This window comes from Vombatus ursinus, unplaced genomic scaffold (genome assembly GCF_900497805.2).
Source record: "Vombatus ursinus unplaced genomic scaffold, bare-nosed wombat genome assembly UNPS02014812.1, whole genome shotgun sequence".
In the NCBI taxonomy this organism is placed as follows: Eukaryota; Metazoa; Chordata; class Mammalia; order Diprotodontia; family Vombatidae; genus Vombatus; species Vombatus ursinus.
The window spans coordinates 13,121,043-13,137,568 of record NW_020954590.1 but is presented as its reverse complement, the minus strand read 5'-3'; the positions used below and the strand labels follow the sequence as shown (position 1 = coordinate 13,137,568).

At 38.0% G+C, this 16,526-nt stretch overlaps 1 protein-coding gene across 1 annotated transcript in view; it reads left to right on the top strand.

The window, feature by feature from the left end:
- LOC114054225 (protein phosphatase 1 regulatory subunit 42-like) overlaps positions 1–16,526 on the top strand; it is a 47,041-nt gene that overhangs the window by 28,094 nt on the left and 2,421 nt on the right. The window contains exon 8 of the mRNA XM_027877398.1: positions 3,471–3,523. Within this exon, the coding sequence (XP_027733199.1) occupies positions 3,471–3,523 (53 nt within the window). The remainder of the gene's footprint in view (positions 1–3,470; positions 3,524–16,526) is intronic.

The following is a 16,526-nucleotide window of genomic DNA, read 5'->3' as shown; positions in this document are numbered from 1 at the left end:
AAACAAGAGGGAAGGGGGCACGATACGCAGGTTTGTGATTTGGGCGTCTTTTCCCCTGGCGTATCAGTTTCTCAGGAAATAGACTATCTTCATTTGATATCCAGTCACAAATATACCTATGACAACAGATAAGGAAGGAAATACATAAATCAACTGCCTTGGAGAATCCAACGAGGAAAAAACAATGGGTTTTATCTCTCTTGAGTTTAGGAGGGGATATGGTATCCTCTCCTAAACTCAAAGGGTAGAACTGGCCTTAATATTGTTATTAAATTCAAGAAAAAAACTTTCTCTCCAGAGTCTCAAAGCCACTTATAAATGTTACAGAATTTGGGGGGTGAGGGGAGGTAGAAGCCACGTCAGTGGGATTTCCTCACTAGACAACTCACAGTGTGGAAACTCCCATTGAGAACAGCAATTCATTTGCATCTTAGAGAGTCTTAGAGAGTTATCCATGTCATTGAAAGGTTAAACTAGTATTTGTCAGAGACACGACTTAAAACCCAGGTGTTAATGTCTCCAAAGCAGGCCCTGTATCCATTATACAACACTTTCACACAGGATTTAATATAGCTCTCATCTTTGAGAATGTACTATGCTGAGGATAAAAATGCTATCTTCTTCCCAGAGTGTGGCTCCTTAAAATATAGAAGCCCAAAACTGTAAAATTTGTGTGTTCCCTCTCTCCTCGGCCCAACACTCACTGGTATCCTTCTGCAAAGGCCTGTACTCTTTAGGCACAAGCAATTCATTGTCCTACACCAAAAAAAGCAAGCACATCTATACTGACTCCGGAGTCTCTATCACATTCAACATTTTGTTGAGCTTATCTGTGGACATATCCTACAACTCCTTGTAAACTTTAAGCTCTTTGAAGGCAGGGACTATGTTGATTTTCATCTTTGAATCAGCAATACCTAGCATAGTTACTTTAGATAGAACTATTTGTTTAATTTAATCAAATTCATAATTGATGGTTAAGATAATCCTTTAAAGGTGATCAAATAAAATTTGCATTTCAATTAATAGAATATATTAAACTGAGATAGAAAATAGAATAAACTATTACATATGTAACAATTTTATATATATTTTGTAGTAGTTGAAGGTTAATCATTGTTGTACACCCAAACAATGACCTCAAATTTAAAAAAAAAAAAGTCTTATCAGTGTTATGTATGTTTATATCACAGTCATTTCTGGAAAACTTCCTTTATAAAAAACAAAAACGTGATCCATTGACCACATCTGACAATAAATACAGCATTCTGCTCTCATAGGTTCTCCTCTTGCCACTTTGGAGAAGAGGGAAACAGGTGTCATGGTCTAATCTCTGGAACCAAGGTTGTGTTTTCAGTGACTTCAAAGTTCATTTTCACTTTAAGAATCTTTTCATTTAATGTTCATCCGAATCTTCTCATGTTTCTCTGAATTCCTGAAACTTGTCATGTCTTTATGCACATTAATATTCCATTCCATTCATGTGTACAGCTTATTTCACAGATAAAATGAGTTTTGTCAGATTGTTTGAGAAGTTGATTCTGACCAAAAATGTAGTTAGATAACAGAATCCTATGCAGATTTATATAAACTTAATATGGTTTGAATTAGTAGGTACTTCTGCATGTTGGAATTAGCCTAGCCTCACTATGACTTTCTGGCTTTCCTTAAAATCCAAGGCACTGGGGTTATTATTATTGTTTTGAAGGGATCCAGAACCTAGACTGGGCCAAACCCTGGAAATCCCTCTCTATTACTGACTTTCAATTGAAGTGGGACTAGTTAGAGGGTCATAAGGTCTTTGTCCCAAGATATTGAAATTTAGAGGATCACAGTACTTGTACTTCTTTGGCAGGTGAAAACAAATAAGCTTAGAACCTAATTTGCAAGAATAACTGAATGAAATGGTGGTCTTGCTTTTCCTTCTAGCTACATCCCATCCCTGACCCAGTCTCACCCTTCTCCCTCCTCTTAGCAGCAGCCTGTATAGAAGCTAGTCTTATGGACTAGTCTTGAGGACTCTTGTCTCCTCATAGCAATACAGTTTCCATAGTCTCTCTCCCCATGGAACTTGGAATCCTGAAGACTAGGCTATCTCCCTGAGAATCCCTGCCTCTAACTAAATTTATCTTTAAAGGTTCATTTAAGGGTGACTTTCCTGCTCCGCACTCTATAGAATGTTTTGTGGTGCTTTTCCTGGGCACCAGAATTGCTAGTTCTGTTATGGTTCTGTAATTCAGCCCCAGTTGGCCTATTATAAATAAGTTTTAAGGGACAAGTGAGACCGGTTAGAGGAGTGATACCACTGAATTCTGATTGATTCTAAAAATAAAGACTGATATTTTGAAACATACATTCTCCTCCTTTAAACCTTCATTTCCTGTCTTTTAGCCAGGAGGGTTTATAATATTTTGAAAAATTAAATTGAGGACTTTGAACATTGCATTCCTACATCCATAGTTATAATTAAGAATTCTAGCACCTGAGTAAAATTCAGTTGTTTGGGGGAGGGAGTTATCTGACATATGGCTATTTCTGTGCATGACTAGGCTAGAGATAAAGGTCATTGATTATGGGAATTTAAGAGGTTGAAGAATTGGGAGGCCGGGATGTTTAAAAAGAGATATTGGTTAATGGAAAAGATGACTGTGAGCTCGCTGCTGAATTCAACCTTGTAAGGTTCACCTCATCCCAGGCCTGGCATCTGCCCTTCCTGTGTTTTAAACCAGAATTCAGAAGTTTAAATTCTTAGGTATCATCTTCTTAACCATTTGTTCATTTTCTGATTCTGCTTTCTCTTCTGCATGTTTTGCCTTCAGTGGGTAACAGTGATTAAAAACATCACCTGTGCCCCTGTGGTATTTTTTTTTTATTTTTAATTTTTTAAAATTCTTTTCCCCTTGTGGTCTTTAGTTTCTTGCCTAGGACTTTTTAAACTTGGACAAAATTTTCTAGGCTTCTTTTGGGTAGTAAGTATCATTTGTGAATCACCAGAAGTGAGCCATAGGCATCCACTCTTTTCCAGATCTTAAGAGATTCTCTGTTACATCTGGGATGAAATGCTGACAAATAGCTAACAAGGCCTCACCCACTACCACTATTCTTTTTTCTTACTTTGACCTTTACCGGATGATTTTGTATCTGACAACACCTGTGAATCTGACTTATCATTCCTTGGAGGATGTGAGCAGCTTTCTTCTCAAAACACCTGTCTCTCTCTTCTTCAGGAAGAACTCCAAGTGTAACATTCTTCACACAAAAGCCAGCTTTTCCTCACAAGAATCAAGTGAAATGCTGTGTGTAAAGTTCCTGCACCATATAGATGTCACTATTCAAATTTCATTCTCAGTTTTTTTAAGCATTATTAATCATTTAAAGTATAATTGTAAATATTCTGATGGCTTGGCATGTTGAATTTACACTTCTTTTTTCATTTGCAAAAATATGCTTTTAATTCTTTGTATACACAGGTGACTTTGAATCAACCCATCAACGAATTCCTGGTTATTACGGTACCCCACAGGTGGGTAAAGCAAACTTAACCTTTTTCTCTTACATACAGAGATGTCCTCAAAACCGAAGAGAATGTCCCGAGGTGACAAAGGAAGTTAATATAAATTTTTTTGAAAAGATCAGATATGTTTCCTTCAAATGCCCAAGTGCTTTTTAAAAAAAGATTGGGATGAGGGGGAAGGGGTCCATATTGCTTCTTTTTCTAAAACCTTTAGTATTCCTGAACTACCTTTTGTTCTTTTTTCCAAAGCATGATTAAAGGAATGAATTCAAGGTTATCGAGCAAAAATATACTAAAATCAATTAATTAAAAATATATTATTATTATAATACAGTTTATTCCCATGACCTACTTATACAGTGACCATCTGTCCTGAATTTCCAGGGTCAGTCCTGATTTCAAATATTTTTCCTGTTGACTTTTCACATAAATAAATTTACTCTTTTTGAGGAGCCATTATTTTACTGGTATTCCTTCAGCCTATGCAGATTGCAATACCTTTTTGCTGAAGTGTTTGTGAGTTGCAGCAGTAAAAATAATAATCATCGTCATTATCTGGTGGTCAGTCTTTTGGTGATGAGCCTTTCAGCCCTTAGCTAGGTTCTCTGATCACAGACATATGGTCCATTTCCAGGTTAGAACTCATATGGGGAAGCCTTTCCCCCTTGGTAGGAACTATAAGGGCTTGTGCTCCAATGACATTACCATTGACAACCCATTTATCACTTCCAAATCATTATGAAACATCATAATAGGTATTTAAATATGGTCACGTTGTGAAATAAATTTACTTCAATGAATCTGCGACTCCATTGATATGAGTATTCCTTCCAAATCAACTATGCCTTTCCATCCTGTGGGACTCTTGTCCGTGTCCTCCAAAGGGTACCCACACAACACAGTAGGGGCCTTTCCTGTGGGTCTCTTAATGTTACGTGAATTAACAATGCAACACACAAGTTGTTCATCTCTTATTATCTACTCTCCCAGTGTGACCAGCTCACCTCCCTTTCTGGCCATATGTCCCTTTGATAACATCTTTTATGTCACTTTCTGTGTGTAATTAATTATTGATAATATTGTACAGATTATTTGTGCCCACCTTGTACCTCTCTGTTGCCCTTCAGATAACTTGAAGTTTTGAAATATTGGAGATTGTTTTATTTCATGATTTATGGGCAGATAGCATCACCAATAGAATATTGATGTTAAAAAGATGGGGTTTTGTTTCACGGAAAATTTTTGGATCATTGAACCTGGGGTAGCTATTCTAGGGGCCCAAATTTCCCAAATGCAATCCAAATGACTGTCTCTTTCCTATTCCATTCTGGATCCCAGCTAAATGTATATTTGCTGTGTCTTTCTGAGAAATATGCTTAAAAATGAATCTGCTCTATATAGGCTATCCATCCAAATATATAACATCATCTGGACAACAAGATATTCTTCATTCGCTGGGCTTTACTTGTGTGGAAAGCTGGAGCAAACTGTTTTGAGTAATTATAGATTCATTTAGGAGTCTCTGCAATGTTCTGAAACCTGTTGCAACCACCATATTATCACCTGCAAACAGCATCTGGAGGACCTCACCACCTAGAAAGAGAATCCCTTTTCCATTTGCAAATTTCTTTAGTGAGCACATGCCTCTGTTTTTTTTACCTCCATTGATACCAATAAGCAAAGGGACAGAAAACAAAATTATCCCAGTTGTCACACCTTTCAAAGAATCATAAATACAATAAGCACAGTAGGATCTTGTATTCTGGCACGTTTGGGTCAACTGTGTTATTATAAAAATATGGTTTATCTTAGAATGTTATTTGTGAGAGCCTGCCTGTTCTCATCTTATATTTTCATCAAGGATGCTTTCAATAGATGTATAAATTTTTCTAATATATATTTCATAGAGATGAGAATTATGGGTTGGTAGTTATTTGATATTTTCCTTTGCTAGCTATAGTCCATGATGTTTTCTGATCTTTTGGCTTCTTCCCCTCTTTCAGATATTTTGAGAATTGATTCCTTGGTGCCCTTTCTTATCTTCAGCATGGACCTCTTTTGTGTATGTTTGGTCTACCCTAGATATTCTTCCTGTCTCTCCTGAAATAAATCCAGAAATGATTTTTTAAAATTCCTTTGTCAGACTGTATGGCCCAATTTTGAGTTGAATATGGCCACTATTCTTATACACAACATTGCAATAATGGGAAAAATTGCTGTATGTAGTATGAAAAATTCATTAGGATCTTTAATCATCTTTAGATATGAAGACTCAGAAAAGTAGGTTATTAAGAGATGAAAATAAATAATGTCTTTTGTGGGTTCAAGTGATAGACCTTTTAAAAAGCCTCAAAAGGTTAAGTAAAACAGAAGTTTAACATGGTCTCTTGACCAGAAGGCTTAAGATCTAAATCGGACAGGAATAAACAAGTGAAAAGAGCAAGGATTTATAATTTTCAATATCTAATTCTTTATTGAAATTGATTTATTACTTGGTATAAAAATAACTTTGCTAATTAGACTGGAATTTTGGAAACATCAGAATCTTATAATTTATTTTGATTAAATTACCTTATGGTACAATAAAAGATATATTTACACTATATCATAAAGTAGTTGGAGAATAATATAGTTGTTTTAAGATAATATATTTGAAAAATATAACTTGTTGATCAAAATGAAATACTTGAAATTTAAATGAGTGAATATCATCCTACTGTGTGAGTTCTAATAAATTAAAAACCTCAGTTTTATGGAATAGGGGAAAGAGAATGGGACAGAGTTAGAAGCATCTGAGTTATAATCCTCCTTCAGATACTTAATAGATGTGTAACTCTGGGCAAGTTATTTAATCTTTCTTGGCTTCAGTTTCCTCATCTTGGACAGGGGTAATAATAGCACCTAGCTCACAGAGTTGTTGTGAGGATCAAGTTAGATGATACATAAAACACCTTGAAAATCTAAAAGCACTATTGATATGCTAGCTATTATTAGTAAAGTCAGTCTAAATTCCTGCCATCTGGATTTCAGAGGAGTTTTTTGTTGTTGTTGTTTTGGGAGAAATTCTATGCCATTATTTCCTGGTACACACAGAAATTCAAAATGGACTAACAAATCACAAACTGAAGACATTTATATTCCTTGATGATATGAATGATCTTAAAGGAAGGCTTTCCTGATCCTCTAATTGTTTCTTCTATTTCCTGCCCCAAATTTCCTCATATGTTTAAATATGTTTAAACAAGATAAACTTCTTGAGGTCAGAAATCATTTCATTTTTGTCCATGTCCTTAGTCCCTACTACATTACCTTGCATACTATAGGCACTTAAGAAAGACTTACTGAATTGAATAATGAAGTTTATAAAATGACTGAACATGCTTAGTAACTCTTTGCCCTCAAGTTATTTTAAATGTTCTGGCTCAGTCTTCCAACAAATATCAGATCTATATACTTTAGCTGGTACTGTCCCATCTCACCCATGGGGCCTCCATAATAGATATTCCAGATGCAAGGTACTCTGTGGTATCACATTCACTCCACACCACAGTTTACAAGACATCACTGATTTGTTTACTTTTTTCTCCAGTGAACTATATAGGACGTGATTAGTTTTAAACAAAGGCATTTAACCAAATAAAATAGACAATTCACAATAGAACATTATCCCCATTCTGGAGTCCAAAATTGCCCATTAAAAGAATACAATAAAAGAAACTGAGGCAGAGCTCCAAGCCAATAGCACTTTAATAAAGGTCCATGCTCCCCTCTAATGAAGTAGACCTCAGATCTTCCTCATGATCTGAGATGCCCCCTTCCTCCAGGGCCTTAGTTTTATAGTGTTTGATACCCAGATGATACAGAAAAGACACAGTAAAATACAGTCTTACTAGTTGATAGATCTTGTCCTTGATTCTCCAGGAGGGTCTGCACAAAATATAGAATCCCATTGGTTGATAAATGAGCTGATGAGCAAACCCATGAGTTGGACTGAAGAACAGATGTCAAAACATCTGCATGGAGTGATAGGCCCATAGAAAGGCAGGCCACAAGCTGGAAAACTGGGTCACTTATTGGTCAAATGCTTATGGCCATCTCTCCATGTTGGGCAATAGAGGGATGACAAGGGACAGAGGGGCAACAAAAATACCTGGAGGCCTTTCCATGTCATTGAGTCACCTCTACCACACTGGGCTTGGTCACCACAACAAAACAAAAGCAAGTTAGCTTCCTGTGATTAAGCAAGTGAACTCACAATCCGCAGTTCACAGCTCTGGGGCCTAATATACAGAACTTATAATCACTACCCCTATGGAATAAATAAACCAAGGGTCTAAATAAAATAGAAGTCTAAATCATTTCCCAGACCATAAACCTAGGCATACTCTTCCATGCATGCACCCCCACACACTTAACATGAATAAGGAATAACACTTAAGGGAAAGAAATGGGCAGTGCATGTAACCAGGACACACCTGTCCACTAATGTTGGAAGACCACCAGTTTCTTCAGTTAGCATCATCATGCTGCTCTCACTGGCCCTTCTTCACCATAGGTGTAGTATCTGAGCTGAGCACTCCACCCCACTCCACGGATCTTGTGGTAACGCTGTACGGGGAGTTTCCTGGAGCACATTGCTCTACTGGCCTCAGCTGACTATTCATTTGGAACTAGCTGGGTAAATAGTCTATTTGTCATTGTTCCTTGCTACATCTTCTGAGATCATCTTTTCACTCCCACTCGAGTCATCTCAACTTCACTCTGCTAGGGTATAGTGACTAGATATCACTAGTTATAACTCTTCAGTCATAGCTGAAACACTTAGTTAACAAAGCAGGGATAGTGGCCCCAAGTGAAAATTTGTCTTTTTGATGGCTGGGTAGAGTTGAGATTCTTCAAGCCAAAGCAAGTATTTATTAAACCTTTGAATAAGATACTGTGGTAAGAGCTGAGGATACCAAAAAAAAAAAAAAAAAAAAAAGGCCAAAACAGTTTCTCCTCTCAAGGAGTTCACAGTCTACTGGAGAAAACAACATATATAAAACAACCATGCACAGTCAAGATATATACAGCATAAACTGAAGACAATCTCATGAGAAAGGCACTAACATTAAGAAGGAATTCCATATAGAAAGATTTTAGGCGAGATATAAAACCAGGGAAGCCAACAGGTGGAGTTTCATTATTTAGTTGTTTTTTAGTCATGCTGACTCTTCGAGAGCCCTCTTGGTGTTTTCTTGGTAAAGATACTGGAGTGGTTTGCCACTACCTTCTCCAGCTCATTTTTACAGATGAGCAACGGAAGCAAATAGGGTTAAATGACTTGCCCAGGGTCACACAGCTGGAATATGTCTGAAGCCAGATTTGAACTCAGGAAGAGTTTTCTTCCTGACTCCAGGCCCAGCACTCTGTCTTAGCTGCAAGTGCCACCTAGTGCAAGAGGTGGAGAGGAGGATAGAAAGAATTCCATACATAAAGTTGGGAGATGGAATAATATCTAGTGCAAAGAACAACAAGGAAGCCAGTATCACTATATCATTGTAGTACATGGAGATAAGATTTAAGGAGCTTGGAAAGGTAGGAAGGGAATAGATGATGGGTTTTAAAGACCAGAGGACTTTATATTTGATTCAGGAGGTGATAGGAGGTCACTAGAGTTTCTTGGATAGCAAAGTAACATAGTCATGCCTTCACTTTAAGAAGATTAATTTGACAGCTGAGTAGAGGATGGACGAGTAGGAAGAGACTTAAAGCAGGGAGATAAACCAGAAAGTTACTGTAATAGTCCAAGTGTGAGGTGATAAAGATCTGCTCTAGGGTAGTGGCAGTGTCAGAGAAGTTAGTGTAGAAGAGATATTATGAAGGTAAAGTCAACAGGCCTTGGCAACTAATTAGATATGGGAGATGAGAAAGAGTTAAGAGTTGAGGATTATAACTTGGTTGTGAGTCTAAGTGATTGGAAGGCTGTTTCTGACAGTAATAGGAAAATTAGGAAGAGGGGAGGGTTTAGAGGGAAAGATGAATTCCATTTTGGACATTTGAGTTTTGGGTGTCTATAGGAAATCCAGTTCAAAATATCCAATAGGTATTTGGAGATGTGAGATCAGGAGATATAAGTCAGGAGAAAGTCCAGGTCTGGATAAATAGATCTAAATAAATAGATCTAAGAATCGTCTGCATAATGATGATAATTGAATCCAATGGCTCTGATGAGATCACCAAGGGAAACGGTATAGATAGAACAGAGAAGAGGGTCCAGAACAGAGTTTCATTGTACAGCCATTGTTAGTAGGTGCAAACTGAATGGAGATCCAGCAAAACAGACTGTAAAGCAATGATCAGACAGGTAGGAGGAGAGCCAGGAGAGAGTAGTGTCACAAAAAGCTAGAGAGAAGACAGCATCACAGAGAAAAGGGTGATTGACAGTGTTAGAGGCTGCAGAGAGGTCAAGAAGGATGAGGTTTAAGAAAAAGCCATTGAATTTGCTAATTAAGAGATCATGGTAACATGGGAAAGAGCAGTTTAAGTTGAATGATCAAATGAGATTCAAAGACAGACTGAAGAGATTTAAGAAGAGTAAAAGTATAGAAAGTGGAGGCATCTATTATAGATGACCTTCTCAAGGAATTTAACCACAAAAAGGAGGAGAGAGCTAGTGGGGATGGATGGATTAAGAGAGGATGAGGGGAGAGGATGGGAAAGGCCTAGGCATATTTGGAAGTAGCTGGCAAGCAAACCAGTAGATAGGGAGAGATCAAAGATTAGTGAGGGAATGGGGATGATAGAGGGGGGCATCATTTCCTAGAGGAGATCTAAGGAATTGGAGCTCTAGTGTGTCTAAGAGTTTTCTTTGGCAAGGAAAAAAATCACCTCTTCATGTGAGAGAGGCCTCAAGGAAGAGATAGTAGCAGAAGGCATCTTCTCAGTGATGTAAAATGAGGAGGAGGGGGAGAGACAGAACTTTTGGTGACTAATTATCTTGGTCAATTTTTTCAGTAAAATGTGAGGTAGGCTCTCAGCCGAGCAGGTGGGGAGAAGGAGAGCCATGGGAAGTCTGAGGAGGGATGAAAAGGTTTAGAAGAGCCATTGTGGCCAGTGAACTAGATAGGAAGGTGGAAAAGGACTACCTTGCTGCAGTGAGGGTTGAGTTGAAATTACATAACATAAATTTGGAGTGGACCCAGTCAGTACAGTTCCATTATTTTCTCCAACACCTCTTAGTAGCATGTAAGAAATAAAGGCAGTAGGTGTTAGGATTCATCTGAAGCTGGGGCTTAGCAGAGCAAGATTGGTGTCAGGACAGGGGAGTAAGGGACTCATGAGGAGGGTGCAGTGTAGAGTTGAACTGGTTTACCAAGGGGTAAATATGGGGAAGGCAGAAAGGTATCCTGGAACAGAACTGAGGTGTGGACAAAGAACAATATTAAAGATTGCAAAGCAGAGAGAGAAATTAAATGACAATTAATAATCAGATTAAGAAATTTCAGAATTTGTGAATATGGAAGAGGAATGGGTGACAGCAAGGTCAAGGATATGACTATCTCTGTAGCTGAGGTGAGGTGAGAGGAGTAAGTCACAGGAAATGAGTAAGTTAAGGAACTTGGGAGTTAGGGTGTTTGAGGGAGAATCAATATGTATGTTGAAACCCCCTAGTACGAGGGCAGGAGTCAGGGAGGAAAGACCACGAGCTAGGTACTCAACTCATTGAGGAAGAAAACGGAGTGTCCTGGAGGTCAGTAATAGCTACCAGAATTGTGAATGGCTGATGAATATGTATTGAATGGACTAAAAGGAAGAGAGGATCAAAATCCTGTACTCTTTCCATGTACCCCCCATTTTCCTCTGGCCCCCCACCACACACACACACACACACACAATTTTCCTGTAAATGGGATTTCATTTTATGAGTGAGGCCTGTGTTCTGGGGAAATACATATTTGGATCAGTATTGTTATATGGTTTTCAATGATGATAAAACTCCACTATTGATTATTGAGAGATTCAGTTGGATTTTCCTCTGCCAAGAGTTCTTCCTTTTTCCAAGAAATCTAGATGGAATTAATAAAACTTCGACTTGGAGTCTCTGGATATGGCAATGGAGGCTCACTAAGGGTGTGTGCCTAGAAAAAGCCATATGATAGTTGCTTCCTCTCTAGATCTTATATTTTTTGCCCACCATGGGTGAGGATCAGAGATTGGTCTTTTTTTTACCAAGTGGAATAATAAAAACTTAGGGGAAACTTTTTATATCATAAAGTATGGAAAACATTTTATTTCAGTGGGGGGTCAGAGAAAGACTATGTAGTCCTGCCTGCTTCCGTTCTGCCATTAATAAAAAGACATATCATCACAGAGATATTCCTCTATTGTTCATATGTATATGTGGTTGTTCAGTCACTTCAGTCGTGTCTGACTTTTCATGACCCCATTTGGGGTTTTCATGTCAGAGATAGTGGAGTGATTTGCCATCTCCTCCAGATCATTTTACAGATGAGGAAACTGAGGCAAAAAGGGTTAAGTGACTTTCCAAGGTCACACAATCACATTTGAATTCACAAAAATGAATCTTCTAGATTCCAAGTCTAGTGCTCCATCCACTGTGCCACCTAGGTGCCCCTATACATATATATATATATACACACACACATAGGTAATTTGTAAAAATCACACACTCACCCATACAAACATCATGATAAGTCCTTTCAAGATTTATATAATTGCTATCAAATGAATATTGTTCTTAAATTATTGTTTTCTTAGCCCAGAATTTCAAAACAATCTTCAAGACAAAATAGAAACTGAAAAAAACTTGAAAAACAAGATCTGAAAAAAGTAATGCAATCAAAAAATTGAAAAGGAATTCAGAGGGTCATTTAGTTCAATTCATATCTGAATAGGAATCCTTTTTATAATATCCCTGTGACAAATGATCTTCCAGCTTCCCTCCACTTGATTTATAATGAAAGAGACTTCACTGAATCCTGAGGCAGCCCATTAAATTTTGGGTAGCTCTAATTGAGCTGAAATCTACCTCTCTGTAACTTCCACCTATTGTCCCTAGCTCTGTACTCTGGGACCAAACAAAACCATCCTTCTTCTAAATGACAGCCCTTCAAATACTTGAAGACAGCTATCATATTTCTCCTTAAGTCTTTTCTTCTCTGGAGTAAACTTACCAAGTTCCTTCAACCAACATGTTTCAGCTTGTCAATGTCCTTTCTAACATGTAGTGCTCAGAATTGAAAATTCTATTCCAGGTATGGTCTTACTAGGACAGAGTGGATTATACCTTCCTTTTTCCTGGACAATATCAATTTGGCCTAAGATTGCATGAGCATTTATGAATTCAGTATCAGACTGTTGACTTATGATGAACCTACAGTTCACCAAAAACCCCTTTTTTTTGTATGAACCACTATTTAGCCAAATCTCTCTTATCCTATCTTTATGAAGTTTTTTCAACCAAACTTTACATTTATCACTGTTAAGTTTCAGCCCATCATATTAACCTATCAAGATCCTTTTGGATTATAATTCAGTCTTCTCAACCTTTTATTGTCTCAAATTTGATGGGCATGCCATTTATGTCTTCATTTGAGTATTAATGAAAACGTTGAAGTCTTGATAAAAATGTTTGGCACAAAGCTAAGGACATGTACAGGAACCACCCCACTAGAGACCTCCCTCTAAACTGACACCGAGCCATTAACAAATGATCCTTTTCACTGGCAGTTCAACCATGTCCAAATACAGCGAAATATACTTAGCATCTGGCTCACATTTCTCCTTGTCTACAAGGACGGTATGAGAGACTTTGTCAGCTATCTTCCTGAAAATCCAGATATACATTATCTAGCACCCCATACAGGATTCTACTAATCTCTTAGACTAGTAACTTTGTCAAAAGAAGGAAGGAAGGAAGGGAAGAAGGGAGGAAGGAAGGGAGTGAGTGAGGGAGGGAGAAAGGGAGGGAGGGAAAGAAAGAAAGAAAGGAAAGAGAAAAAAATAAGGTTAATTTGGCATAATTTCTTGATGCTTTTTGAAATACAAATTATCTTTTAATAATATGTTCTAGAATTTTACTGATCTCAGTAGAGTCAATATTGCAAATTTCTCAAAGGACATTGTAATAATTATAATAGATATTTATGTAGTGTTTTAAGGTTTGCACTGAGCTCTGCATACATTACCTCATTTGAGTCAGTAACCTGAAAGGCAGCTGCAATGGGTGTTACTTCCCCATTTTATATTTTAGAAGATTTAGGAAGGTTACGTGGCTTATCCAGAATCACACAGCTAATAAGTTTACTTATCACATGTAACAGGTTCCTTTTACAAAGGTAAACGTTGGTCAGCTGTCAACAGTCAGGACCCCTGCTTCAAAGCCTCAGTGTCGTCCTTGGCTCCTCTAACCCAACATATCCAATCGGTAGCTAAATCTTGTTATTTCTCTCAACATCCCCTTTCTCACACAGCTACTTACTTCCCTTGTCCAGGGCCTCAACACTTCTCTCCTGGACTATCACAATAGTTTATAATCTTCAAACCTCTCCCTACTTTGATACTTTTGTACGCACCCACCCACACACATGTACATGCATGTGCACACGCAGACAGGCACAGTTATCAAAATGAAGTTTCTTAAGTGACGATCCAACCATGTCACCACCAATAAACTCAGTGGATCCCTATTACCTCCAAGATTAATTTTAAACTCCTCTGCTTGACATTTAAATCTCTTCACACTTTGCTCTCTTCATCCCTTTCCAGTCTTGTAACACATGACTGCCCTCTATGTACTCTCTAATACAGCCTATTTGCCATTCCTATCACGTGATGCTCCATTTCCATGACTGCACCTGCTCTGCCCTATTCCTGAAACGCATTTCCTCTTCACCTCATTCCTCTCAGAATCCCTGGTTTTTTAAAGACTCAGCGCAAGTCCATCTCTTCTAGGAAGCTTTTCCTGATCCCCCAGCTGCTAGTACATTCTCTCTCCAAACTACTTTGTATTCATTTTCTCAATATATTATATAAGTGCTTTACATATGCATTTATTCCATATCACATTTTCATATATACATACATACATCAACTGGATGTCAAATAGACACCTGAAATTCAACATGTCCAAAATAGAACTCATTTTCTTCCCCCTCCTTCAGCTTTCCGCTCTGCCTAACTTTCGTATTAGTGTAGAGGACAACATTATCTTCCCAGTTCCTCAGACTAGCAACCTAAGTGTCGATCTTAACTCTTCATTGTCTCATTATCTTCATATCCAATCTGCTACTAAGGCCTGTTGATTTCACCTCTGCAATATCTTTCAATACGCTCCTTTTCTCTTCTGTTACTGTCACCACCCTGACGCAGGCCCCTATCACCTCACATCTGGATTATTGCGATAGACTGCTGGTGAGTGTGCCTGCCTCAAGGCTTTTCCCCACTCCAGATCCATCCTCCATTCAACCACCTAAGTAATGTTCCTCCAGCACAGGGGGGACCATTTCACCTCCCTGTTCAATAAACTCCAGTGGCTCCCTATCACCTCCATGATCAAATACAAAAACCTCTGTTTGGTGCCCCAAACCCTTCATAACTCCCCTTCCTCCATCCCACACCTTCCTAGTCTTCTTACATCTTACTCCCCTCTCTGTACTCTTTGATCCAGTGACTGTGGCCTCCTGGCTGTTTCCATGAACAAAACACCCTATCTCTTGTTCTGGGTGTTTTTTTCTTACTGTCCCCCATGCCTGGAGTGCTCTCTCTCCTCATCTGCACTTGCTGGCTTTCCTGGCTTCAAGTCCTAACTAAAATCCCATCTTACAAAGGAAGCCTTTCCCAACCCTTCTTAATTCTAGAGACGTCTCTCTATTAATTATTTCTTATTCATCTTGTGTACAGTTTGTACACATTTGTTTATTGTCTCCCCCCATTACATTGTGAGCTCCTTGAGGGCAGGGACTATTTTTTATCTTTTTATATCCTCAGCATTTAGCACAGTGCCTGACAGAAAGAAGGAATTGTTTTAGGAAGGAAGGAAACAAACAAGCATTTATTAAGCACCTGCTGTGTGCTAGGCACTGTGCTAATAACTTTACACCTGGATGTAGGTACTATTATTATCCCCATTTTACACACAAGGAAATTGAGGCTGATAGAGGTTAAGTGATTTGCTCATACAGCTAGTACATATCTGAGGCTAGATTTGAATTCAGGTCTTCCTGACTCCAGGCCCAGCATTCTATCCACTGGAGCCACCTAGCTACCTGTTTTGTTTTTGTCTTTATATGCCCCAGGGCTTATCACAGTACCTGGCACTTAATAATACACAGGAAATGCTTGCTTATTGATTGATGAGTATGATTACTGTGCCTCTTCTTAGATTCAATTCAATAAGTATGAATCATCTACCATGTGCCAGACATTGTGTTAAGTGCCAGAGCTATAAAGACCGAAACTGTTCCTGCCTTCAAGCTTACCCTTCTGCTAACGAGCATCTTTCCTATCATTCTGCTTTCAACTCATCCTGATGAAGGTCAGTGTAACAGATGGGCTACAACAAAGTAAAATAAAATGTCTAGAGTTCTAAATTTTATTCCAATTCTGCCACTGACCTATACAATACAGTTGTATGTATTAAGCAATATTTCGTTGTCATGTCCCACAAAATGTGACAGAAATATTTACATGTGAATTGGTTTTGAGTTCCTTAAATTGGACATTACAGAATTATAAAAAGATGTTTCTTGCCTAAATCACAAAAGAGAATATAATTTCTGATGCTCAACAAAGAATGACCAAATATTTTAGTTAGAATTTTTGTAAAATACTCACATGGATTGTGCATAGGTTGTACACTTTATATTCCCATATATTAATTTTACAGGGATAACAAGGTCATGAAGCAAGTAATGCACTATGGGCAAAAGAATACTATGTAAACATACAAGAATAATAGCTAACTAACTTTCCAGTCTAGTACTATGCAAACTCAAAGTCTAGAATCAGA